At 43.0% G+C, this 27,397-nt stretch overlaps 2 protein-coding genes across 3 annotated transcripts in view; one reads left to right on the forward strand and one right to left on the reverse strand.

Moving 5' to 3' along the window:
• Positions 1-614: 614 nt before the first annotated feature.
• On the reverse strand, positions 615-4,027 carry LOC311050618 (dehydrogenase/reductase SDR family member 13-like; the record flags this gene model as incomplete). Its single annotated transcript, XM_084064704.1, has 5 exons — positions 615-871; positions 1,766-2,092; positions 2,253-2,376; positions 2,447-2,565; positions 3,985-4,027. Coding segments are annotated over 5 exons (870 nt in total), but the record flags the coding sequence as incomplete, so codon positions are not given.
• A 2,297-nt stretch (positions 4,028-6,324) lies between these two features.
• Positions 6,325-27,397, forward strand: part of brip1 (BRCA1 interacting helicase 1) — a 47,818-nt gene continuing 26,745 nt past the window's right edge. The window contains exons 1-14 of one of the 2 annotated variants that reach the window (XM_084064084.1): positions 6,325-6,574; positions 7,427-7,537; positions 7,852-7,963; positions 8,295-8,543; positions 8,758-8,906; positions 9,282-9,434; positions 14,750-15,040; positions 18,077-18,298; positions 20,543-20,742; positions 21,861-21,993; positions 22,164-22,315; positions 22,822-23,002; positions 24,083-24,223; positions 25,039-25,200. In XM_084064084.1, coding sequence (XP_083920210.1) covers positions 7,433-7,537; positions 7,852-7,963; positions 8,295-8,543; positions 8,758-8,906; positions 9,282-9,434; positions 14,750-15,040; positions 18,077-18,298; positions 20,543-20,742; positions 21,861-21,993; positions 22,164-22,315; positions 22,822-23,002; positions 24,083-24,223; positions 25,039-25,200 — 2,250 coding nt within the window. In that variant the 5' untranslated portion in view covers positions 6,325-6,574; positions 7,427-7,432. The remainder of the gene's footprint in view (positions 6,575-7,426; positions 7,538-7,851; positions 7,964-8,294; positions 8,544-8,757; positions 8,907-9,281; positions 9,435-14,749; positions 15,041-18,076; positions 18,299-20,542; positions 20,743-21,860; positions 21,994-22,163; positions 22,316-22,821; positions 23,003-24,082; positions 24,224-25,038; positions 25,201-27,397) is intronic. The other variant, XM_084064083.1, reaches the window with a different exon arrangement.

Consider the following 27,397-nt stretch of genomic DNA (forward strand, 5'->3'; position numbering starts at 1 on the left):
ATTTGATTTGGAGGGCGCTCAGGCGACAAAACAATACAATACAAATGCACAACAGTATAAACATTTATAAAAACATCCTCCAGTGACTGGTGTATTAAAAAGAAAATCCCACTAGCGGACAGAAGTTAACATTTTTAACTGATGAAGAGTTAAGGGGTTGCCTCAGGATATGTCCTCTTACTGAAACATGTAGTTCTGGTCTTAAAACTTTGTAACCTTTTTCCTGAAAGAAGTGGGACAAAAAGTGCACTGGCTGGATGAGAGGGGTCAGTATTTTCAGTTATAATATGGCAGATCCTGACCAATGACCAAAGCCAACACATTTTTGATCATTGCGAACGCGGAAGGAGGCCTCCGCCCAAGTGGAGCATACTATGAAACTCTGCTCGGCTTGTGTGTGTGTGTCTCTGTGTGCAATACTGTGCGTGCACTGCCTGTGTGCAGCCACAGAGTGCGCCAGAGTGCAGCTACAGTCAAAACACACACACACGTCCTTAAAAACACAATATTTTGGAGCTGCGTTCGCATCCAGCGTTCGCGCGTCTTACTTGTATAGAGTCCTGAGGGACTCCGCTCAACCATGTGGGGTTTAAGTGGCTGAAACTGGAATATCTTTACACTAGTCCACACAGCCTCTCACTTACATCCCACAGCTTCTTAGACACAGCATCATCCTTGGCTTTGGGATAGACGTCTTCGACTGCACAGTCATTAAAGTAGCATCCGCTGAGATGTTCGATACCCTCCTGGAGAGCACAGTGCAGGGTGGTCTGCGAACCCTGAACAGGGGTCTTTAAGAAAAGCAAGAGCTTCATATATATATATATAACAAATGCGCTGGAGTGGCGGCCAATCTCAGTTTTGACACGACCTAAAAGAGAAAGAAAGCTATGTTAATAACCAAGCAGGGGTGCAATGCTCAGTGGACGGGGTTGCACGCCGAGCAACCACTTATTTGGCCAGGGGGACGCGCAGGCACACGCATAGATTTAAAACTACTTTAAATTCACACTTCATCAAAGTTCACAAAGGCTCCCGACTCACGCCAGGTACATTAACATAGGAATTAGCCTATATGCATATCAAGTGTCCATTGTGTGACCTGTACTGTAGGTGTTAAGCGACGTGCGCGTCACGTCATTAAAATAGAGAGCAACCACTTCTCAAATGAGCATAGCATCACTGTAACCAAGTAGGGATTCTGGTTTGTTCTGGTTTCTCATAGTCTGTAGTCTTTAAAGCTTTATTAGTCATTATGCAGGTGCAGGACAGGTTTGATCAGGGTTGGAAGTGGGAGCCGGGGAGTGGTTTGGTCCTGATTGAACAAAACGTGTGATATGAGAGGTTGGGAATGAGATATGACCCCACTGACACCCAAAACCCATTTCTCTTGAAATCTAGGCTGGGTTGTACTGGTGTTGCGTAGCCAGCCCTTGAAAGCAATTAGGTTAGGGTTACTACCTACCGGTAGTAAGCTACATGTTCACACAGATGCTCACCTACAGTAGATGGCATAAAGTAAAGTAACATCATATCCTGTGAAAATAAATCTGGTTGTGGACCAAAAAGCTAATTGTATGTCATGATTTTAGGGTGACTGTCTGTCATAATGTACTTACCATGACAATATCTAGTTATTAAATGATTTACCATAATGTTGGGAATGGAAATATATTACAAATTCATGTAGTACATTGTTATTACATTGTCCTAAGCTAATATATATAATATATGTATTTCATGGATAGAAGAATACTGAATTAACCTGGGTGGAGGCTGAAGCAGCTGACCTCTGTGCCATGTAATCTGTTGGCCAGCTCACGGGTGAAGAGGACGTTAAACAGCTTGCTGTCGCAGTACATCTTCAACAATGCCATCCAACTACCTCCCTCACCAAGAGCCTTGTGAGTGTTCAGGTAAGTGAAATCAACCTTGCCCATCTTGTAGCCTACAGATGCCACATTGACCACCCGACTGGGACCACACTCCTTCAGCCTCTCCAGTAGCAGGTTGGTGAGCAGGAAGGGACCGATGTGGTTGACACCCAGGATCATCCCCAGGCCATCCTCTGTTTTACCCTGCATGAAGATCCCTAGTAGATACAAAACTAATAAATAACTAACAAAAAAATATCAATGATATGGACTAATTTCCAGGTACTATTCAGCAGCAGTCAACATAAGCCATAATGTCTTTTGGAAGTTGTTATCAAAGACAGTTTGTACGTATGTTTATGTTGACTGCATTGTCACCTGCATTGTTGATGAGCAGGTCCAGTCTGGGCTCAGTCTTCAAGAAGGTTTCCGCAAAGGAGCGAACAGACTTCAGACTCCCCAGGTCCAACTGCATGAACACCACCTCATTGCTCCCACTCTCCTGTAGGAGACCATCATTCATTACAAAATGTCAAGAAAGTACCTTTAGCTTCAGGGTTCTTTTTTCTTACCTTTTTGATGTCAGCGAGAGCAGCTTCAGCTCTCTGTTTACTGCGACAGGCCAGAATGACCCTGGCTCCTCTCTTAGCCAGTTCTATGGCAGTAGCCTTGCCAATTCCTGTGTTACTTCCTGAAATAAATGTATTGTCCTCATATCAAACATTGTGTTTGAAGTACTGTAACTGCTGCCAATAATCTATTATTTCTGTAATTATTTTTTGTGTTCTCAAAGTATTCTTTTATTTTGACAAGCTGTCCGGAAGCTGCCCGTATATGGTCTTCCTGGTTGGAAGCGTTTCACAGCTCAGAGTGTCGGTGACGCTCACCGTGAGAGCACAGAATGTTTGCTTGCAGCGTGGTCGCTGCAAACAGTTGTTGTTTGGGTTTCCTGAAGGCTCATTCCCTTCTTTGTTTTTCATGCAGTCAATGAGGTCATTTAATTTATTAAGTGCATTTTTCTTTCCTTGGGTTTTATGTGTGTCGTATATTATCAGTGATAAGGTCGCAGGCCTGCCTTGGATGAGAGTCTTGAGTCAGAGTTGAAGATACTTTGTAAGTCTTTATTTGCAAGACAGTGATTACAGCAAGGTGTCTGTCCTTGGATCGAATGACACAGAGCACACAAAATCACATCAATCAATACAATGTATACTCTTCAGTCAACTCCTCCCCTAGTTCTCATTTGACCAGTCACATTCAACCAAGCTGGAGGCTGGACAACCCCCTATGTTTACTGTTCTACTGTAAACACTCAACTTTGAATAACAGGTGAAGAAGGCCCAGAGTGCCCTTCCAAACAATTCTGCCCTGCCAAGGTAAAGAGCAGTAACTACGTTTTTGGACACGCCGACTTTATTTGTGTATCTCAAAGGTCAAATTAGCCTTTTTGATTTTGGGGGATAAACAATTACCTCAAGAACAGATGCAAAATTAGTGCAATATCACATATATGCCGATATGTCATTTGGCTGACCAGTTGAATCACTTTTAAACCCATTTTTCAGTGATTTCTTTTTTTTTCGTAGTTACTGCACTTTACCTTGGCAGGGCAGAATAGATCAAAAGGTTTCTAAGGTGACAAAGAATGAAAGGCCAACAGATCTACAGAAACATATGGGAGAATAGCATTTGCATGTCTTTGCAAAACAAACGTGGTAACTTTATACTAACATCAGTGATCCAAAACACAATACTTAATAGGGGAGATATGGTTCAAATATTCCACATGTGCGTTACATGTTTTATGTTATCCTTATCGTTGTTTATTTTTTTATGTTTTTGACACAGTTTGACGTTGGTGCATTAAGCCAGAAAGGTGCTTAATAAAAGTTTTATTAAAACCCATCCACTATATGGCATCACAGTATAGATGATGCACTATGAATTATAGCATCCACCAAATAATATTCAATAACATACTGTAGTACTGTAGTAGTGTACTGCAGTACAGTAGTTAACAAATACAATATTCAAATACAATACGTTATAAAGCTTGTACTTATCTTAGAATATCTAGAATTAACAAAATGAATACTAGAAATACACTCACCAGTAACAATCACCGTTTTCCCATTCAGTTTTGCTTTGCTTGTGCATGAACATTATAAATAATCACATAAACTCCCACTAGAACCCCACCAATAAGTACAAATGGATTCATCACTTCAATATTCTGGATAGCACACCCTGTCTCTGTCTGCGTCTACCACGTTGGTCTGAATAACAACTTTTCTACTGTGCTTCATACTGGGTGAGAGCTGAAATCTCTCTCTCTCTCTCTCTCTCTCTCTCTCTCTCTCTCTCTCTCTCTCTCTCCCTCTCTCCTCTCTCCCTCTCTCCTCTCTCCTCTCTCCCTCTCTCCTCTCTCCTCTCTCCTTTGACCTTGATAGAAGCACATTTTTGAAGATATGTTGCTTTCACCGCCCTCTGCAGGCTAGGGGGTATAATGCAGTGGTTCTCAACCTGTGGCACATGATTTTGGGGGGGTCCCCAGATGACAGGGAAGTGACCATTTAAAGACTTTTTAATACCTCAAAAATAAAATATCATTACTGCATCAAAAGTAATCAACAAACTACTATAAAAACTGGTGAAACATTGGCCAAATTGTCAAATATAAGAAAGAGGCAAGAATTGTGGAAATAGCCTATCTACAAGCTCACAACACCTTTGTGAGCTTGTGAGTGTTCAGGTAAGTGAAATCAACCGTGCCCATCTTGTAGCCTTGTATTATGTATTATGATGATTATCATCATCATAATACAAGGGTTTTCTCCAAAGGGGGAATATATAACGCTTGAAAAGATACAATTATGTGTAATTTTAAAAGCTACAATATACACTGACATTTGCAATACATTTGAATGTGGTATAATGTAAGGATTTTAACACTGATGGAGAGTTTTGAATGTGATTTATTTTATTTGTTACTGCAATTTGGCCAAGCCTGTTTCCACTTTTAGACAGGGGCCATTTTCGAATTGCAGCCTCCTGAAGGTGTATCTTTAGGGCAGTTTTGAAAGTGAGTAGGGGTTTACACTCCTTTACTCCTTTTGGTAGGGCATTCCACATGTTTGTTGAATAGCATGAGAACGAGTTCATTCCCTTTGTTGAGCCAAATCTGGGTTGAACATGATTTGTGGAGCTGCCTCTGGTGTTATGATCGTGGACTTCATTAACATTTTGGAAGTATTGGAAGTATTTTGACAAATACAGGGGGATCCCAATGTTGTGGTGTGTCTTAAAGACCAGGCCCATTTCAAGTTGCTGTACTCTGTCCTCAACAGCCATCCAATCCTAGCAAAAATGAGCAGGGGTTAGATGGGTTTTGTGATTGAGGCCAAGAAGTATCCTTACTAGTTTGTTTTGGGATGTTTGGAGCCTTGTTTTTAAGGCCTTGGTGGTGTTGTGATACCATGAGGAGCATGCATAATCTGGACCATAAACTGGACCAAAAGAGGATGGATTCAGTTTTACCCAGGTGTAGTGATGGTTTGTTGTCGGAGAGCCAGATACAGATCCTGTCAAATTCAGAGCTGAGAGTTTTCTCAACCTGCAGCCTGTCCCTGTCCGAGACCAGCAGAGCCGAGTCATCTGCGAACAGGAACAGTTTGCAGTCGCAAACTGCCAAATATTCCCCAACCACAGTGTCAATCTTCCTATTATCCTTTCCTTTTCAATGCCCCCTCACCCCTTGAAACCTCTCAAGGACCCCATCATGGCATCATGGGGGTCCCCGGACCCCACTTTGAGAACCACTGGGTCTATGTCACGTGTCGTCTGAGCGGGACCAATCAGGTCCAGTCCTGGTTATGACAACCAGCGTTGCCACGTCTGCTTATTATAAGCGACTTTGGGCTTGTTTCTCTGTCGTAAATGTTGGTGGTTGCGGCGGGTTGCTGTTTTTTGGCCTTGTTTCTAAAGTGTATAGTTGCTTATTTTGGGGTTGTTTAAACCAGTGATTCTCAAACGTTTTCATGTCAAAGACCCCCAAATGAATTTGCATTTGTCTGCGGACCCCCATATTAAAGATATTGGTGCCAGGGAGTCCACATTTTAATAACACAAATCTTGTTTGGAGGTCCCTGGCAGGGACCTCCAAACAAGATTTGTGTTATTGAAATGTTTAAAAAAATATTCCACATTTTTCACATTTTCTTCAAGACTTCTTTTGAAAACAGCAGATCTACAAGGTCTCATCACATGTAGTCGCTTCTTTTGGGCTTGTTTTCATCATAGAGGTATAATATAGGTTTTCATAGCCCTTGCTTATTTCTCTCGGGAGACCTGGCAACGCTGACGACGCCGTCTTCCGCTGTGACGCTATTGGTCAAAAACCATCCATGTGTACGCCGGGCGCGAACCAGCGTAGACTAGAGATAGATGTAAACAACAGTATCTTTCTCCGTAGTTAGGAGAGGAGATTATTTACTAGTATAACAGTATTAGAGTAATCTCATAACCAACTACACATGGACTCCAACCGATGAAAGAGTTGTCGAGCTCAGTTGTATAACTTGTTAGTAGCTGGTTAGCGTATTATCGCCCACGGTGCTGTTAAGGTTAGCAGTAGCTAACGCTAGCTAGTTAGTCTCAATTGGTTCCTGGCTATCAGGTTGGTTCAAGCAGTGGTGGAAAAAGTACTCACATGTTTTACTTAAGTAAAAGTATCAATACTGCAATGTATAAATAAATACTCTGTTACAAGTAAAAGTCCGGAATTCATAATGTACTTAAGTAGACAAAAGTAGAAAGTACTCATTATGCAGAATGTCTAATTTTATGAGTTTTCGAATGTATAAAATGTATACAAATCGTTTGAAAATAGCAGATCTACCAGCTTGTAGATCTGCTATTTTCAAACGGCCGAAATGTATACAGGGGGCTGAAGTGGTTAATTTATATTTTGTATTAATAATCAATATCTATAAAGTTACTAGTAGCCAACGTTTTCAAATAAGTGCAGTGGAGTAAAAGTACAATATTTGCCTCTAAGATGTAGTGGAGTAGAAGTAGAAATACTGACAATTGGAAATACTCCAGACAGTCATTATAATACCAGTTTAACACGCTGCTGTGCTGCTAAAATTACCACAGAAGGATAACGGTTGCCATAGCAGCTGTCATGTTTGAGTTTCTTTTAGCTTTCTATTTAACTAATTAGTTGTAACGTTAATGTACACAATACAATCCAGTGTTCATTTAACTCTGAGTGCTCTATATGTGTATGTATGAGAGTGTTGAGATTGAACCAAATGACAGGTCCAAGGAGAGAGGAAAAATATGCCAAAAAGGCATAAAAAAAATCCAGGTCCAGGCACTTTAGGTGGATTTGACAGGTCCATTTGACTCCCATTTCTACACTCTCATAGTCACACATCGTAAAGGTCTATTTTTACACACTCAGTGACTTCTCAGGATTCTATAGTGGACTGTGTTTTTGTGACCAACTTGAACGAATAATAATCAGTGTTGAATTTCTGCTTTGTCAGAGACGGATGAACATGGCTTCTTCATCGCCCGCGGTGGAATACACCATTGGAGGGGTCAAAATCAATTTCCCATGCAAAGCCTATCCATCCCAGCTGGCCATGATGAACTCGGTGAGCAATCATCCTCACCATTTCAACAATATCAGCTACTTATATGTCTAGCATGTCGAATGTTATGACCATTAGTGCATTGGATTGAATGAACGGTCATGCTACTATTCTTCATAACAAGAAGTGATGTTGAGTTTGACCGTGCCCAGTATCTAATCAATTAAGCACAAATAAGTTTGTTACTGCAGGACTCAAATGTGGCCTTACATGTACTGTTACAGTCTCTATTGGGCTTTAAAATTGCTTAAATTAATTCATTGCTTTGTTGTTGACCTAACACTAAATGGAACTATGATTGTTTCTTGGTACTGCAGATAGTAAGAGGTCTTAATCATAGCCAACACTGTCTACTAGAGAGTCCCACAGGAAGTGGAAAGAGCCTGGCCCTGCTCTGCTCTGCTCTGGCCTGGCAGCAAGCACAGTCTGGTAGGACTGCTCTTTATTAGATTTGAATTTCTCATTACTTCACTTGACATGTTTTATTTTGAGACTGCATAGATTGTGGCCTATCTTGTAAAAACTCCTTCATTAACATACTCTGGCAATAAATGGTTCTGCGTGAAATCAGGTTTGTAACGGAATCGGTCCTACTTATTTTCTTAAATCAGCAGTGTTCTTTTTGTGAACATTTCAGTTGCAACGGGGCATTTCACTGACTACTTATTTTTTCACCTTTAAAAAAAAAAGATTTGTCTATGGAATATGAGGTGTGATATGTTGTTTGTCATGGTCATGACCCTGTTTCATGTCTTTACAGTCAAACCTGAGCAAGGAGCTACCTCCCAGGATTGCAAAAGCCCTTCTGAGGGCAAGACACATACAGACGGTAACGTTAAGAGTCCAGATGTAACCACTCCGTGCCAGTGTGCCTGCCATGGCAGGGCTGTCTGTTCCCCTCCCACACCCAAATCAAATGTTGTGGATGTTGTCGACTTAACGAATGTTGTGGACTCAACAAAGTCGCCAGACAAAGTCGATCAGCTGCTGCCCTCAACCTCTGAAACTGGTAAATATCTTTGACTAACCATTCTAGCGATAAGATACCTTTAATGTTCACGCAGAAGGACATTTCAGAGAGGGAATACATTGTGTTTTTGTGCAGATTTTTCTTATTAAAACAATGCTCTGGACAGATACACATGGTGTGTTGGAAAAACGGCTAAAGTTTTTCCCATACTGTAATTGCTGAATATTGTTTAAATGCTAACTCTGTATTTCAGTGTCCCCACCAGAAGAATTCAAGTTAAAGAAAGAGTCATTGGCCTCCCGTCTGTCTGAAAAGATGCATACCTCCCTCAACTCTGACCATGAGACAGACGACTTTCAGCCAGAAAGGAAGCGCATTCGCACTCCTGCCGTTGAGACCAAGGTAGCCAAACGTGAAGTTGTGACCTGTCTCTCCTCTCCTGTCCATGACAATAAGTGCACTCCGTTTCAACCAGGGCAGGATACAACTTTTATGCCAACCAGTCACAGTGGTTGATTTATCTATAAATTCAAGAGCTATTTCAATTGTCTTGACTAGCCAGCTACATTTGGGCATTTTTGGTGGTTCAACAAGTTGGTATGGGTACTACATTGACACAGACCTATTCATGGATTCATAATAATTTCAAATCCGGCTCATGTGTGTCATTTCCTCTCCTACTCATCTCTCTTCACTGTATTGTCTGGAAAATCTGGTGGGTGTGCGTTTCCTTTAAGATTTAACATTTTGTTTGTACTGTCATGTTTTGTCCTTCAGAGTTGTAAAAGGAGGTGCGGGGACCGAGGTGTGGTGTTCATAGATGATGAGGATGATGAGTTAGACATTGGCACTCGGCCGCCGGGGCCCCGAAGTTGGACCATGGAGCTGAGCAGCCAGGCCCAGGCTGTGGAGAAGACTTCACAGTGCTGTGTGAGTACACTTCAGAGACCCTTTAGATATGGACAGCTTGTGGTTGGTCACAATGTTAATCTTGATATTTCAAATATTGTCAGCCTTTACTAGTACCACTAGGTGGCAATACACTCCATACAATTGACAAGCTTAAGAAGCTAAATACGTTTTTAAATGTTGCCAAAAGAATAGAAGGGATCTAACTTAAAACATATGAAATAGTTCTGCATTAGTACATTGTATGTATTCATCTTTAAAATAATTTATTAATCAAGTGTTCACACTGTTCAATACTGAGGCTGATTCTTTCATTTTTCAAAGTACTGGGAAGAAAGAATGATTTATTTAATTTAATTGTAATACGAAGAACATTTATAAAGACTAACTTGCAATACAATAGACAGTCACAGCCAACTCAAAGGTGGCTATTTCACTTGTTGAGCCAGAGTCACACCTATCAGTTTGCAGGAACCAGATGAAATTTCAGCTTTTCCTGCAACGCTTTCCTTTTCGTTCCAATCTGAGCAAAGAAGGCAGTTCACCATCACAGCTCCCAGTGAAGTCCATGTCAGGTGGATGGACATGGTTCAGTCCAGCTGGTTGAAGGTGGCACAAAGCTTGAACGGCTAAGGAGCGATGGGGAGCGCTGGTGATTTGATTGCTGATTGGAGATAATATATATCTATTACAGATCCCGTCTTAGGCTATTATGTAATCATATATTACATAACATTTTTGTTTCTATGTTGTACAGAAAATAACAGACCTACAAGCTCACAGCGTGTTGTGAGCTTGTAGGTCGTACAACAAAGTAAATCAGGCTTTGGTGGTAAGACAGGTTTATGACAACATGACCAAATGCTGTTCCTGAAGTTTGGGTGGGTAATATTGGGTCAAAATGATCTTGTAGAACTCAAGGTACCCCTGAAATAAGAGACCCAATATTTTGAGTTGAAAAGATTTTTTTGTTACTAGTACGGGATAAAGCTGCATTGTGCAATATTTTCGATTGTCTCAAAGCCTGGGAATGTAGTGTGTGTGTGTGTGTGTGTGTGTGTGTGTGTGTGTGTGTGTGTGTGTGTGTGTGTGTGTGTGTGTGTGTGTGTGTGTGTGTGTGTGTGTGTGTGTGTGTGTGTGTGTGTGTGTGTGTGTGTGTGTGTGTGTGTGTGTGTGTATACGATTTCTTTGAGACACTACTACAATACAATTATTTGCAATTATGTGTGGTAGACTGGTGAAGGCTCACATTAGGAATTCCATTAATTTGAAGGTAATGGTAAACGGATGAAAACACCTCTTAATTACATTGGTGGTCAAAAGTGTCGGATGAATAATCCATGTTACTGCATTCACCCCTCGTCCCACAGATCCGAACCCAGGGTTACTTATAATCATTACACAAGCTCAGAGTGAACGCTTGTTCTCGTATAGCGCCCCACACAACGGGGTAAACTCCCACAGCCGCATCCAATACTGCCACAGGTGTGTGGCTTGGATTTGGACCGGCGGATGGCGGGAGGTGGAAAAAGAGGAGGAGGGAAAGCGAAGAGTCGAAAGAGCGCGGCCGTCTCTGGTTTCCCCGCAGCTACCTGACCCTGGCTCTTTTGTCCCACGAGCGCTGACTGACGGCCTGAATGGGGCCCTTTGAAGCAAGCTCCAGTTTTAATTAAGAGGGTTTGCCTCGCTTGGGCCGATGATCTGTGAAAGCCACGGGGATAAATATTGAATGGGGTTCACCCGCTGGTTAGTGCGCCCGAGGGATAAACAGGTGCGTTGGAGGGCGGATATTCGCTGAGGGCCCCTACCCACACGGTGTGCCCATGCAGGGAGGAGAAGAAGGAGGGGGTTAGGTGTCCCATGTCTCCCGAGGTATTGGGTATTGGAGCCCACCCTTATTGGAATGCATTCCAAGCCTTCGAAGGCCGAGGAATGAGGAGCAAATTGGCGTCCAGCGAGAGGCGCCAGTGACACAGAGCCGGCCCACAGCCCGCGGCCCCTCAACGCCCTTTGACTGGCCCCCCGGAGTGTGAGATTTCCATCTCTCAGGTGTTGGCAGTGGGATATAGCAACAGCAGCAGAGAGGCCTGGGTATCATTACCTGTGAATACTCTGAGGTATTCAGTGACACCACTGAACTTAGCCCCAATCCCACCTATTCCCCCTATTTGAAAATGCCAGTGGAATTGTGAGTGTCCGTACATAGATTATTAGCCAGGTACACACCTGGTAACCTGACAAGAAAGGTGTACTGTTGCAAAATGCTGTGTGTTAATAAGATGCATCAATTCTCTCAGGTCCCATATAGTGTGACAGAGAAAGTGGAGCTTTGTCTTCAGTGGCGTCACCCAAGAAACAACACCAGTGGAATTGTCCGGTGCTGAATGAGTCGGTGTGTGTTTGCTGCTAGCAGAGATGGTGCCCTATTTGCCCCTTTCGACAGTTATCTACATTCCTTTCCAGGGGGTGTCTGCTCTCGGCTGTGGGGCCAAGCTTGAAACCTTGTCGTACTGGCATCTCGGTAGGCAGGCGCGTAAAAAGATACCCTTGTGTCAGCTGTTTCCTGCTGCTGCCTCTTGACAAGGGCCTCTATTCATCAACGGGCCCTTTTTCCCGCACCCCCGCCTACCCCTCCTCCCCCCACCTGCCGATGAATAAGTAATTATTGGCCATCTTGGGGCAGGATATTTGGATGGCTCTATTTAATGTGGCAGTAGCAGGTAAGGTGATCAGACCCGGGGCCCGGGCTGTGGAGCGTAACTGTTCCAGAGGAGAAAGGTAACCGGAGCCGGTGTTGGGGCCCCGCGGCACCTCTGTTTATTTTTCACATGGGCTCGGAGCTCCTTATCCCTCTTAACTCTGAGGGACAGCTCTCTAAGGGCTCTCTTTGGCCTCCACTCCATCACACATTGTAATATTTGATGGGCAAACATGCCTGGAGAGGGTGAGTCGGCGGGTAACATGACCCCCTCATCTCTCGTCAGAAGTGCTGGCTTCAGATCGCCAGCGTAAGTTGTAATGCACGGCATCACATAGCATTCATTTTTACATGTAACCTTACCGGTCGGACGTGGCGAAGTGTATAATTCACTTGGAGAAATGGGTTTGCTAAGCTTGGAATTTCTATTTTGTCCAAATTGCCTGATATACCAAAGGAAGCGAAGAAGAAATTAGCCAAATGATTTTTCTTTTCTTTCTAAAAGACAATACCACTCAAGGACTTTGGTCCATTCCAAAGTTGGCTTCCTCATTTGATGTCATTACCTGTCCGATAGAGCAAAGTGCCAGAACATCAAGTCCTATCTTAATCACCTTATACACCTCTGCCAAGTAGGTAATGTTTTCACCCCATGTCATCGGTGTGTCCGTCTGCCTCTGTTGGCAGGATATGTCAAAAAGTTATGAATTGATTTGCATAAAATATATGGAAAGGTGGGCCAAGGATGAACTGAAAATGTCTAAGTAGGCGTGGCCTACTGCAAAAGGAAGTTTAACTTATTAACAGATTTACATAACGCCACTAAACTTAGAGGAAAGGTGTGTCATCAGGAAAGGAAGAGTTGAATCATTTTTCACACTGATTAGAGATTGACCTCCATGGCAACACCCCCTTCCAGGTTATTTGTCTCCAAAAGGCATCCTTGTGGGATCTCATCAGACTGCTTGGAGCCACCAGCTAGTCTTGGGCAGTATTGAAATTCCCTATCAGACTTTATTTCTTCAAGACAAAAGATTATTTACAAAGTTATCCACAATAATTGCTGAAAATATACAGGTTGCAATAACCCCTAAGTGATTACAGCATAGTGCCACTAAGCACTATTTTACACAATAGTTATTTGTCATCAGCTGTTATGAAAAGCTTTTTTTTAATATAGCATTATCATTTTGAATGATAACTATGCAAGCCTATACTTTTCACATTCATAACAAGCCACATTATATATTCATATACTCCAACCTTTTGATGTCAATAACATGCACACCCAGAAACCTTTGGCTTCACAGTGAATGGGAGGGTGACCCTGGAGGCTCGTAGATAGAGCTCTTCCACTCAAAACAGCATCTGTTACATTCTACTACTACCTGAATGGAACCCTGAAGATCATCTTTGGTACTGACAATAGATCATGGTCATCTTTCAGATTAGGGGCTGGATGGATGTAACACACAGTGAGGTGGTAGCGAAGCCTAGGCTTATACAAAAGGAACTATCCCTACGCTGTTGTAATTGCAAATCATTGATGTTCCCTTTTTTAAGATGGGCACTCTTAGTAATAAGAACACACTTCATAACCTTGGAGTAGAGTTGAAAGATATAGGTTTTGGACGTTGCCTTTTTACCATGTTATTCCATCTCCAATAGCAATCATTGGAATTGACCACTTAAACCCGGTATACTTTGTTTTACGCCAAATAGGCAAGATACAAGTTCACAGCATATTGCGTTGCAACACATTGTGAGCCTGTAGATCTGCTATTTTCAACGACTGTTGCCTATTTTTACTCTTCGTCTATTATGACATGTCCAGAATAGGGACGCTAGGCTTCATGTGGTAATCATGTAGTCTGGTTTTCTGTCAGCAATTACTGAAACTGACAATTCTCTGAAACCTGCCATTTTATTTAGATTTAGTAAAATATTTTTACTGGACAGTGGACAAGAGTGTCAAAATGCTGGAAGTAGGAAATCGGTGTTTGGATGATGCATGATTAGAGCCTTTGAGAGAGTCGGAAAGTAGGCCACTTAAAAGAGCTCATCACCTGAGCAGGATCGGTTTCATAAGCGTTGTCGGCTACACTTCACCTGTGAGCCGGAGAGAAAGAATCCACCACATGTCACTGGACAGCCAATTATGAAGCAGCTAGATTTTCTCAGCCCCGACAATGGCGGCCTATCATCTTTCGGGCCCAGAAAAGGTCATCTGACACAGACTGACAGGACTGCCTATGTATGGATACAAATTCTTTATGCTCCTCCGTATGTTTTTCAATAGAGTATACAAGACAGTCTGTCAGACGGTCCATTCAGGTGGGGATAATAGTGATGACTTGATCTTTTTTTGTACCGCAGTACACCAAAAATGACTGAGTTGAGACTATTTGGCTGGGCTCTAAACAATATTGCTTTTAATATCACTAGCCAGAATATCCACCGATGGCTGAAATCCTATTTGTCAGTTATTCACATCAGTTCATGTGAGAAGTTGGTACCCATTTCTAAAGGCTACTATAAACTTATCGCACAAGCGTGGTGATTGACGAAGCGTATGTATTTTTGTTGAGTATCAATTAGCCATAAGTTGCCTTTCTAACCACCTCCTCTATCCACCCAGACGCCTGTGCCATGTTCCTTGTGTCCGTGTTCTATGGCCAAAGCGAGCGCAAAGGCCACAGAGGGAAAATCCTCCAAGGACAAAGACGGCAAGAAGAACATCCCCAAGATATTCTTTGGCACACGCACTCATAAACAGATCACTCAGATCACCCACGAGCTGAAGCGGACGCTTTATTCCGGCGTTCCCATGACCATCCTGTCCAGCAGAAACCAGAGCTGTGTCAACCCGGATGTGCGGCCCCACGCCAATCGCAATGAACGCTGTAAGGAGCTGCTGGATGCCAAGGATGTGAGTATGGACCCACGTGCACTGTACACACATGCCTCATTTAGATACAGTAGGACAGCAGAGAGGAAGGAAAGTGAAGGCAGAGAGCGGGTGAACACATGCAATACAGGTCTTTGGCTGGAATTGATCACAGGGCATTATTATCATGTGCTCGATGCACACCTGATCAGCTCCCGTTGCTAGCCATGCACAATATTAAGCCTCATCTCATATTATTTCAACCTTCCTTCATTCACAAACAACCTCTATGTCAATAAGATATTAGCAGCTTTGTGCAACCACATGATTTCAGATGGGGCATATTGTACCATGCAGAGGTCACCTGAATTGGAGTGCTTTAACCTGGGTGTGACCCCAATCCAGCTGTGAAAACCAACACCTCTTATGATGCACATGTTCTCTGCGGAAAGAAGATAATCTGTGTTGTCCACTGGGCACTATTCATCTGCCATTTTCCCAGTCTTAACACTGCAAATTCATTTGAATAGAAAGGAATCTGCAGGTTAGTTACATGCCAAATTGGTCAGCCCCACCCCTCACAACATACATCCATACACACAAACACAAAGCCCTGGGGAACCCCAGGGTATATAACTGTGCTAATCCTATAAACCTCAGCCCTATCTCATAATGTAAAGAGTCTGAAGGCTCTGAGTTTTAGAAAGACCCTGTAATACAAACCCACAGTTAACGACTGTGGGCAGACAAAAAGCTTCCAAACTGTAGCCTCAGAGCACCAATTATGCCGCCACTGTATCCCCAGTCGGACCAACAGGCTCTTTTTGACGCAACAAAATGTCAAGAGTCATAGAACAAGCTTTATTTAGAAACATAAGACTCTTGAGTGGCTGCGTAACCACCCGGCTGTCCAAAAGGTGAGACGCAGAGTGTCCCGAGGACAATAACTATGTCAGTGGAGGTGTCTACCTCCTATTGCCAGATTTGCCACCGTCCCAAATCAGGTTGTCCAGTATGAAAGGGCTGTCCCAGTCATAACCCCGCGCCAGAGACTCGGGCGTCACCGATGTTCTGCGCCTTCGTCACTTAAGGGCCCGTCTCCTGGCGGCACGCATCGGGTTTCTACACTGTACAGACACACAAAGGCTCACACACGTAGAGACACACAGGCTTTGACTAATAATGTTTTCACTCATTCTCAAGTCAAAGCCCTCAGTTTGACCACGGGGCTAAGCTGTCTCTGTGCTCATAGAAGTGGCTGCATGGCAGTTAATCCTTCACGGTCCCCTTTCACTTGAACTGACGGGTTCGGTGTCAGTGAAGTGTCTGAGCGTAGTTATCTCAACGCATCACTGCGAGAGACGAGACACCGTTAAGACACGCCCTTTGACACCATCGTCGCAGACTGAGAAGAGGTGATTGCACGCAGAGGTTACAGAGTACAGTGGTGTGTGTGTGTGTGTGTGTGTGTGTGTGTGTGTGTGTGTGTGTGTGTGTGTGTGTGTGTGTGTGTGTGTGTGTGTGTGTGTGTGTGTGTGTGTGTGTGTGTGTGTGTGTGTGTGTGTGTGTGTGTGTGTGTGTGTGTGTGTGTGTGTGTGTGTGTGTGTGTGTGAGAGACTGGCTGTGCATTACCTCGAGCCATAGTATTCATAAGGGATGTAGGGCGGGACAGAGTGGCGACTACTGCAGGCACCTGTACTGACAGGCTAATTGAGGCTTAGTACATGAGATGATTCTCCTTCACACATCCAGTGCTTTCACCACATGGGTATCACAACATGCAAACCCTATGATGGCATGAAGAACTGACTGGATTAAATTATATATCTTTTACCCTGTTCTCTCAATTTAGTTTTCATAACAATAAAAAAAAAATTAGCCTGTCACTGCTAACTCCTGCAGTTTGTCATGTGGGAGGGTGTAGTAGTTAGGCATGTGTGATTCAGCTGGGAGAGTGTAGCACATGCGGAGGGACACCCTTTGCGACGCAGTTTCTCTCCCTGCTGAACAGGTGGTCTTACTAGCCTATAGGAGTCGCTAGTGCATGAACAGAGATCACCCTCCCTGCCCGGCTTCCCATCCTCTGAACATGGTGATGGGCAGGAACTTTAGCCCTGCTCCACTAGAGCGGCCTGTCTGACTGGAATATAATGTCACCAGGGGTGCACATAACTTTTTAGGTCTGGTACGCAGAAGAGCACCTGGACATGTGACTTGGTGCGCATGGCGCCCGTCCCGTTTTGTCAACGGGGGGGGGGGGGGGGGGGGGGCAGCCCGGACAGTTTTGTCAACGGGGGGGGGGGGGAGGTTCAGCACGGACGGTTTTGTCAACGGGGGGGGGGGGGGGGGGGGTCAGCACGGACAGTTTTGTCAACGGGGGGGGGGGCAAGAAAAAAAGGACGCTCTGCTTCTAAATTACGCCGATTTTCGCCGTTTTTTTTTCTCACGCTGTTAGATAAAGCCCCCAAGGTTGGTGCCCTGTGCTGCTGCGCTGATTTTATCCGCCAGATTGGGACGTTCACGGCATATTTTGCACCATTACGGTGCGTTCATCATCGGTGACGAGTGCCTCTAACAGCCGCTGCTGGCTGCGTGCACGCAGCGCGAGGCGATGCGAGGCGACGCGAGTCATATCTCTACCCCTGTGCCTAATGGCTGTACATGAGCCGACGGGTGCTTTAGAGTGATTGTGTGAGTGTGGCTTCAGGAAGTAAATTCCTAGCAGGCTTTTATTTTTTAGTTTTGCTAAAAAATAAAAGCTGGGAAATTCCTGTCCCAGCTGTTGGTGCGCAAAAGCGCCTCGCGTCGCCTGATGTGGTGCGCATTTTTTATTTTGGGTGCGCATGCGCACCTGCGCACCAGTTATGTGCACCCCTGAATGTCACGCCAGGTCCACCTGGAAGCTAGCATGGAGTAAAGCAACTAAACACAGCTGAGTTACCTGGAAAACGCACACATGAAGCAGGCACATTGTTCATTTGTGGTATTAAGGAAGGTTTGGAGAAAATGAGTTGACTTCAAGGTCCATAATCATGATTACCCTAATAAGTCTTATTCTCTGACCCCCACCACCACCAGGGCAAGACATGCCGTTACTACCACGGCGTCCACAAGATGCGGGACCAGAACTCCTTGCAGTGGGGCCACGGGCTCCACCAGGCCTGGGACATTGAAGACCTGGTGCGTCTTGGTGAGAACCTGCGTGCCTGCTCGTACTATGCAGCCCGCGAGCTCATGCAGGGTGCCTGGATCGTCTTCTGCCCCTACAACTACCTGCTAGACCCCCTCATCAGGGAGAGTGTGAGTGAAAGGAGATCCGCTGGATACTCATTCAGAGGTTTAATTTGTCACTCACTCATAGAAGTATGACACCCATGTTATCAAAGAGTAGTGCTGCAGCGAGTAGTTTTCTTTGAGAAAAAAAACACACACACTGTTAACTCAAATCTTTGCTTCTGAGGGTCCCTGGAACAAAATATTTTGCGATGGGGGGGTCTGTGGCTAAATGCATATCAATTTGGGGGTCCTTGACATGAAAATGTTTGAGAACCACTGATATATATAGAAACGTACTTTTTTTTTTACTGTTATGATTTAGAAGACATTTGTAGAATCCCCAGAAGCAAAGGTTTGAGTTAAAAAAGGTTGCTTTAAAAATATATATATATTCAAAGATTTGCCCACGATCTGTTTCCAAAAAAATAGCAGATCTACAAGCTCGTAGCGCGGCATTCAGTGCCGCACTATGAGCTTTCATATCTGCTATTTTTCAATAGCCAAAGTACAAAATAATGGGTTTTAATGTGTTAAGATGATGGTGGTACTACTGTCGGAGTTGAAATGTCAAATGGCTTACCCCACACCCCTTGGTCACTTTTGAGCAAAGCAGGAAGTGGCCGAGTGGGTAATGTAGAGTACATTACCCACTTGGCCACTTCCTGCTTTGCTCAAAAGTGACCAAGGGGTGTGGGGTAAGCAACCAAGAATTATTTAATTAATTTGTTTTGAGGTTTGTCGAAAGATAGGAAAATGAGGTTCAGGTCTGCATTTCAGCCACAGCTACACAGTAACACACACATGCTGCTTTAAGTTGTGTGTTTATATATTTTACCCCATTGCATCTGTCATACAGATCAGTGTTTCCCAAACTTATAGCTCAAGACCCAAAAGAGAAATTTGATGTTTGCCCATGACCCAATTACCCAAACTAGTGAAAATAGCAGATCTACAAGCTTGTATGTATATCTACTATTTTCACTACTTCTTAACACATTGATTGCCTAGAACGAGTTAACTTGTTTTTTAAATCCATCACTTGATTGCCTAGATCGAGTTTTTTAATTTAAAAAACATTTTTTTGACCCAAAGACCAAGGAGATTTTTTAACTTAAAACTTAAAAATTCTGTATCTCGGCTCCTGAGTACTTTTTTTCTTTCAATGAAAAATCTCTTGCATAAAACTGCAAAAAATCTGAAATAATTCAGGCAGGTTAAGTGTTAAATGTTTTAAAAAATGTATTTATGAACTACTTTTGAAAAATGTTGGAATTGTTTTTAATTGATGAAAATTTGTAATTTATTTGTTTGAATTTTTTTTTAAATTGTTTTTTCTTTTTTTAGGAAACAAAAAAAGGGGGATATTTATTACCCACACTTTTTTTTCCAACCAAAACATGGGTCCCAACCCACTGTTTGGGAAACAGTGATATAGATGATCATACTATGATTGGGCTTAATATAGCCGATACTGAACAAATAAAATAAAATATGGCTTCATCAGACGTCCCTACATAACATGTTTATGTTACCCAGCTGTCAACTTTTCATTTAATAGAACAAAGACAAGCATTCATATTTTGGGGAAGTTGTAAATAATACACTATTGTATACAAAATTGAACCCATTACTAAAATCTTATTAGAAAACAAATCTGTTGATTGATAAATCGATTAGTGCTTCCCCGACACCTACCCCTAAACACATTTCTCGAATGAGTTTTACTTGAGCCAGTACTAGTATTATGTTTTAGTAACTTTGCTTATACATTGACGCCAGCATAAACGTTTACTAATAATTGTAGGTCACATATAATTGTAAGCCTCTACGACGAGGCGTCTTGGCTTACATTGCAGTAATCTGAGTTGGTCATTGAGAGACATGCTTAGCCTGCGTGTTGCTGTCCTTGAGGGCAAAACATTGAATGAGCGTTTCCTAAGGGGTTAAGATCTTCGTCTCAACAAATGAAGGATGAAAAGCCATCATTTTTGTTAAGAAAAAAACAACCACTGGCAAAGTATAAAGTGGAACTTTTCAGGATGTTAATTAACATTCACATACAAGAACTTTTTGACACAATGAAAAGTATAAAATATAGCGTAAAATATAAAGTAAATATAAAAGTAATAATTTTAATATAATGAATAGAGTTATACCAAGTGTGAGCATCGTGAACAACTTTGGAAGTGTGTTGATGAGATAAAGTATTATAATATTTCACAGCCTGGTTAGAAATATAGCAATAATATTCCATTGTCTGTTCCTCAGCTGGATATCAACCTCAAAGACCAGATCCTGGTTCTGGATGAAGCCCACAACATAGAGGACTGTGCCAGGGAGAGTGCCAGCTACACACTGGACCAGAACAGCCTGAAGTCGGCCATGGATGAGTTGGATAGCATGGACCACCAACACATCCGACCCGCTAACCACCAACCCCTCAAGGCGTTCTGCTGCAGCCTCCTCAAGTCAGGGACCTGACGTTATTATATGTTTACATACAAAACAAACTGTGGACATGAATTAAGCCATAAATATCTCTATGTATACCAATATTAATACATTCAATGCCAGGGGCTTTCTAATACTGGAAGGTAGCTTCTGCCAGACATTTTAAGCATTCTGACTCATTTTTCAAGAACCACAGAATATTTATCTCCAGTATGATCGATCCCCTGATGTTGCTAATCACAGAGGAAATCACTGTGCTTACGTGGAGAAAAAAAAAATCATCGTTACCTCCCGTTCTCTTGTTATACCCAGTTGAAAATAGCATGTTTCGAAAATGTATAATAAAAAAAAATAAGTACACAGGAGCCGAGATACAGGATTATAAAGTAATAAGTTGGGGGCACGGTGGCGCAGTCGGTCGGTAGAAGGTCCTGGGTTTGATTCCCGCAGGGGACACTGTGGGCGCTGGGGGCGTGTTCTGTCCTCCGCGTCATCAGTGCCCACACCCTAGGTGGGGTTGGCGAAAGGCCCTTTCTGTGTGGAGTTTGCATGTTCTCCCCGTGTCTCCTAGGGTAGGTACCCTCACAAAAAACATGCAGTAATCCTGGTCACTATACTGCTCCCCCTGGCCAGGCGGGGCGCCTGATGGAGGGGAAGGGAACTGGTTGGAATAACGTGTTCCTTCCACGCGCTACGTCCAACCAGGGAAACTCCCCCCTGTCAGGTGATAAGAAGGTCAGTTGGCTCTCGTGCATTGAAGGAGGCATGAGCTCGGCCCTGGCCTCCCTAGGTTGGCAGAGGGAAGGTACTAGTGCCCAGGATTACACGCTTAGGCATTGGCACTGGGTGAAAAAATAGGGGTTACAAAATCGTGGGATAAAATTTTAGAAAAAAAAAAAAAACGTAATAAGTTAACCAGGGAGTAAATGGACCAGTAAATCTTCGGATGACGTTATCTTGGGTTCTGGACGTTTTTCAAAAATGACGGAGATCTCCGTCAATGGCGGTAAACGGGTGGATTTTAAATGACGGAGATCTCCGTCAATGTTAGGGAATGTGTTAAGATTTGTTTTTAAATATAATATCAAATTCGTTCCAAAAGTCTAAATATCGTTTTTGGGGGTATTGTCCATAGCTGGATCCAGGAGAGCCAAGGCCTGCTTTTGGAACGGGGCTATGAGACATCCTGTAAAGTGTGGACCGGTAAGGATGTCCTGGGTATATTCCATGGCATGGGCATCACCGCTGCTACATTTGCCATGCTGCAGGTAAAAGGACTCACCTGACTAATTTCCTTGTTGCCACATCCTGACAAAAAGCTTTTCCTCAATACATTAGTTATATCATCTGTCCTCTGTAAAACTCGTACAACATTATGCAGTAGCTAGTGCTGAACAAAGCACTCTCTCTCTCTCGCTCCTCTCTCTCTCTCTCATAGAAACATTTAGCAGCAGTGTTGGAGAAAGAGGAACGTAAGGTGATTAATGGTAGAGAGGAGATGATGCAGGTTCCAACCATCAGTTCAAACACTTCCACTGTCCTCAAAAGTCTCTTCATGGTGTTGGACTACCTCTACAGGGAGAACTGCAGGTCAGAGTTCAAGGCTGCCTAGTTTTCCTTGAATGTACTGTATGTTAAACTTGTGCAGTTAAAAGATAAGGTATTGAAGTGCCAACAGCAGAATACTTTGTTGAAGGTGCCACCTCAAATATTATTACCTCTTTGGCTTGACAATGGAACAAGCTGATTTTACAATTTCAATACATGATTTAAATCGTACTGTATATTCCTTTTAGGCTGGCCACAATAAGCCAAATTAGCTGTACACGTTTAATTCATTTAAATACGTTTTATAATAACAATAATAAAAAGAACGTAAGTACAGCAGGAAATGAATCTTAAGAGTAACTTATGTAGTCCTGTGTGTGTGTGTGTGTGTGTGTGTGTGTGTGTGTGTGTGTGTGTGTGTGGGGGTGAATTTTGTAATATTTGAATCTGATGCTGAATCCTATTAGGTGAATTCAAATGTGTGTGTGACATCATATATTGGACCTCTGTAATATGGATGGATTCAAACTGTCTTTGTGTGTGTTTAGGTTTGCTGAGGACTACCGTGTGGCCCTACAGCAGAGCTATACGTGGACCAATCAGGTCCAGCCAGATGTCCCCGATCAACATGGCTTCTTCGCCCGGCCACGCCAGAGGCGGCGGCAGCAGAACACCCGCGTCAAGGCGCAGGTTCACACCCTCAGCTTCTGGTGCCTCAACCCTGCCGTGGTGAGAGCTTATGTCTGGCACATAGCAATCTGGGATCCCATCGTCAAATAAAAAGGAAAAACAGCGTCCTCTGCTGTTTTTCACTTTTCCATTTGACTCTGGGCGGAGCTGTACGGAGGACCCATGCTCACGGGAAACCAGGGTTTTGGTCTGCCCTCAGCCCTCCACTTCCAGTGGTGCGCCTATGTTTTCATTCCCACTAAAAATATTTCTCCACGGAACACTAACACCATTTCTCCCAAAGAACATGGATCGTTTTGGTTACAAGCCCACTTGTTTCTATGATGAAAGAGCAAGTTAAAATGTTACTAACTTTCTGTGGTTTTGTCGGCTACGAGGACGCTATTGTTAAATGAGTTTCGGTTGGTTTCCATTGGGAAGCGAGCCGCACACATGTAAATCCCGCCCACTACATTCGATTGGGTAAAGCGCGGCCTGCTTCCTGATCTGAAGGCACGCCCACTTGTAGCCAATGTGCATGGGTTGTCAACACCGCTCCCGACAGATCCAAGCGCAGCTATGGTTCTTGAGAGATTAGGCGCATAGTCACATGCAGGCTCCATCAGTCTCTGTCCCCATAATGCCCTTATTTTGATTTTTTAGGTTGTGTGAACACAGAGACAATTTTGTGAAAACGCAGCCTTTTTCCAAATGTGCAACTTTTTGAAAATGCTCTCAGGGTAGAATTGTTTGCCAACATAAATTACGTACGTAACTTCTGACGTCACAGCCACTACTTAAACATGGTCATAGTGGAGACTCATGTCTGATTTATACTTATTTGTGAAAATAGCTGATGTAACTGTTAATCTGTAAATATGATGTCATGCTACAGTAAACCGCAGAATGTTCAAATCATTGTCTTAAAAGTAGAGTTGTCTCATTAATTACTTGATTTAGGAATCGGGTGTTCTTCTGTGCAGTAGCATAGCTCACCACTCTGAGCAAGTACACTAAATCACACTTGGCCACTACAGTGCTTTGTGTTCTAAATGCTTTCCATTGTGGTCTAATGGACTGTAGCATTTTAAAGGCTTGCTTGTTTTGTTTTTGTGTACATACTGTACATCTCTCTCACAGGCCTTCTCTGACCTGGGTAAATCGGTACGTACCATCGTCCTAACCTCAGGCACGCTGTCTCCCATGGGCTCCTTCGCCTCAGAATTAGGGGTCAAATTCTCCATCCAGCTGGAGGCCAGCCATGTCATCGGCAAGTCCCAGGTCAGTAGGCGGAGCTTCAAATGGCTGAACTTTGTTGTTTTTTGCCCGAGGCATGAAATAAACTGGAGGTATATTGATCATTTTGTAAAATCTACACTTGTTTTCCCTCCCTCACTTTGGTTTTAACAGAGACCAAACGTTACACAACCTATGTTGGTTGAATTTGGTTATAAAGCGTTCATGTGACAAAATAAAGCTGTGTGCTGTGCATTTCTACAATATCACATTGTACATAGGAGATGGATAGAAAGACAAAGAACATTATTAGCTCGTCGAAGTGTGTGCTTTTCATCGTGGAAGAGTCAGGGAATCGTATATGCGGTTTGATGGAAAACATGGCTGGGCAGAGATCTTAACTCAAACATAATGAGTTGGCACAGAAATAGCTTGACGCTACACAGATATTTTCCAGTGACATAGACATAGCACAGAGACAAAATGACATGCCATGTACCCTTTTAAGATGCAAAAGCAAATGTTCATATGTTCTTAAAGTATTTGTAATTATTGATGATGCATTATTTAAACCCACCTGTACATCTATACCTCCTAGTCCTCCTGCAGGTTGCTAGAATTCTAAGTTGCAGACACGGTTATGCAATTTGCGGTTCTTCATACTGTTTGTCATAATAATGATGATAACTGGGCGTGCTGGTACCTGACCGGATACCACATAACCCTGTCTTTTCCCCTTCTGTCTTAACATTTTCCTGTCTCAGAAAAGCAAAAAACTAAACAAAACCACGTTATAGCATGCTTCCAAAACATAGCTTACAAATTGCTTCACACAAAGTTTCAATTTCCCCCTTCCCCAGGTGTGGGTGGGCACTGTGGGTGAAGGTCCCCAGGGCAGGAAGCTGTGTGCCACCTTCCAGCATACTGAGACCTTCGCCTTCCAGGACGAAGTGGGTGGCCTGCTGCTGCACATCTGCCAGTCTGTGGCCAAGGGTGTGCTCTGCTTCCTTCCTTCATACAAGGTAACCGAATTAACCTCCTGAGAAGAGTAGACATGGTTCATTACTAAAACTAGAATGTAACAGCCCCTACAGTGCCTGCTGCTCCTTACGCCCAACTTGAAATTGGCTGAAGGGTGGTGTTGGAGGAAATGCCATGTTTGGAATTGGACATTTTGGTCTAAGGGTTTGTGTTTGTGAGTTTTGTGGCAATCTGCCAAATCAATTTTAAGATATTTTGTATGCAAGTAGGCATTTTGGTCTAATGGGTTAAAAAAATAAGAGCATTTGATAAGCTTAATATACATAGTTTGAAACAATTATATTTTAGAAAATTAACAAAATTATGGACCCTAGAATTACATATTTACAAATGTATTGCACATGCACTTTCTGTCTAGACCATTTAGACCTGAGGCCAATTCTAAAAACGCCTTCTAAATCCTTAACGCCTCAAATAAAATAAAATGATGTTGCTATATCTGTCTGTCTGTCTGTAATGTGACAGAGAGCCATTCCCGGCTTGAAAGGTATAACAACGTATACCTTCCAGGTCTAGATGGGTTAGTATAATTTTTGGTGCATTTATGTGTATTTTAAAACATGCACTTTTTCAGTATTTGTTTCATGGTTTCTACGTTTACTCTGTAGATTTAGGTATGGAGCATTGCGTTAGTTCAGGTAGGCACAGAAGTCAAGCCGGTCCACACTCGGTCCAATCACATACGGCCACGATCCTAATGGCTCAAACTGCGCAGTCTGTTTAAGCAGAGTGACTTTCACTATTACATGCTCAACATCTCTCGCTGCTACCACTTCGACAGCTCGTCCATGATCAAGCTCCCTCCACCTCCCCAGCCTCCTCCTGTAGTAGCATTTAGGTGTTCACTATATCAGCATGTCATTCAATGTGGCTTTAGGCTCTGCTTCAGGGCGGTTTATGATCTCAGAGTCTGTTCCATGCATACGCAGATTATTCTGTAGACATACAAATTCAATGCAATATCATTGCAATTGAGGGTTTCATCCTGATGAGTGTGTCTGGACACAGTTTAGTTATACACACACTCAGTATTAATGAAAATTAGCCTCTTGTTCTGCGTGTCATTAAGTTATAAAACAATGTCCTTATGTTCCCATATCAATTAAACTTAATTTAAGCTGGTGGACAATGACACAGTACTGCATTGTGTTGCCGTTTAGAACATTCACTTCCATTTTGTGCCACAAGGAGGTGTAAGAGACCACACTTTAATGATGAGGCCAAAAGTACCATTGTGTGAAGACATCATTTAATATCTATGACAGCTTTTGTCCATTCTGCTTACTGGGCAAGACCAAAGGATGGATTCCAACACACCCCATCACTAATAACGAGCTGTGGGTGATGTCATATTGTTAAAGCAGGTCATTACCAAATGATAGGCCTACTTGAGAATCCCAAGATGTTGCCATTGTCTCATGATTGACTGTATCCTCTTTCAGCTAATGAGGGCACTTCTAAGGGCCCTCTGATAGACACTTTGTCGTCCTTTGTTTGTTATGCATTTTTGCCGATGAATAATTAATTTCCACTCTAGCTCAGTTGTCACATCAGCTGTCTTGATGGCCAGCTGGTTTTCACATATCATTAACTCTGTGTCCGTGTTTGCCGTGAGGCGTGAGGCATTCTCTTGAGTTCGGAGCTATAATGACATTGAACCAGTTTAAAAAGTGTCGATGATGAGAACCTACTAACATGGATCAGTGCCTTTTTTTTTTAAAGCAGGTCATTAAATGTCAAATGTTTCATCCAAATGACTGAGACCAAGTCTAATATGTTAATTTTGTGTGATTTTCTTAGCATTCAGCGTTCTGTTTTTCACCTTAACAGCATTTTATTAAGTCCTCTCCATTGTATTTGTTGGATTTTTCATGCAGGCTTCCTTTGTCTGATATCCAGTTGCACTTCTTTAAGGGAAGCTGAAACACTAATCTTCGGGACAACGCTTTTTCTCATTTTTGCCCTTCATTTTGTCAGCCTCTGACGCCGGTAAACGAACAGTGTGCAGTGGGATGCGTTTTTATTTTTTTATTATTGATGGCCATGTAGGAGTCTATCTCTCTCTCTCTCTGTCTCTCTATGGCGATGCATTAATATTTAATCTGCAGTCAGCTCTTAAAGATGAGGAGATGAAGGGATATGAGGGACTAGGGTATTAATTGGAGCCCATGGAGGCCT

Source organism: Gymnoscopelus microlampas (assembly GCF_963454915.1).
Source record: "Gymnoscopelus microlampas genome assembly, chromosome: 8".
NCBI classification, from domain to species: domain Eukaryota; kingdom Metazoa; phylum Chordata; class Actinopteri; order Myctophiformes; family Myctophidae; genus Gymnoscopelus; species Gymnoscopelus microlampas.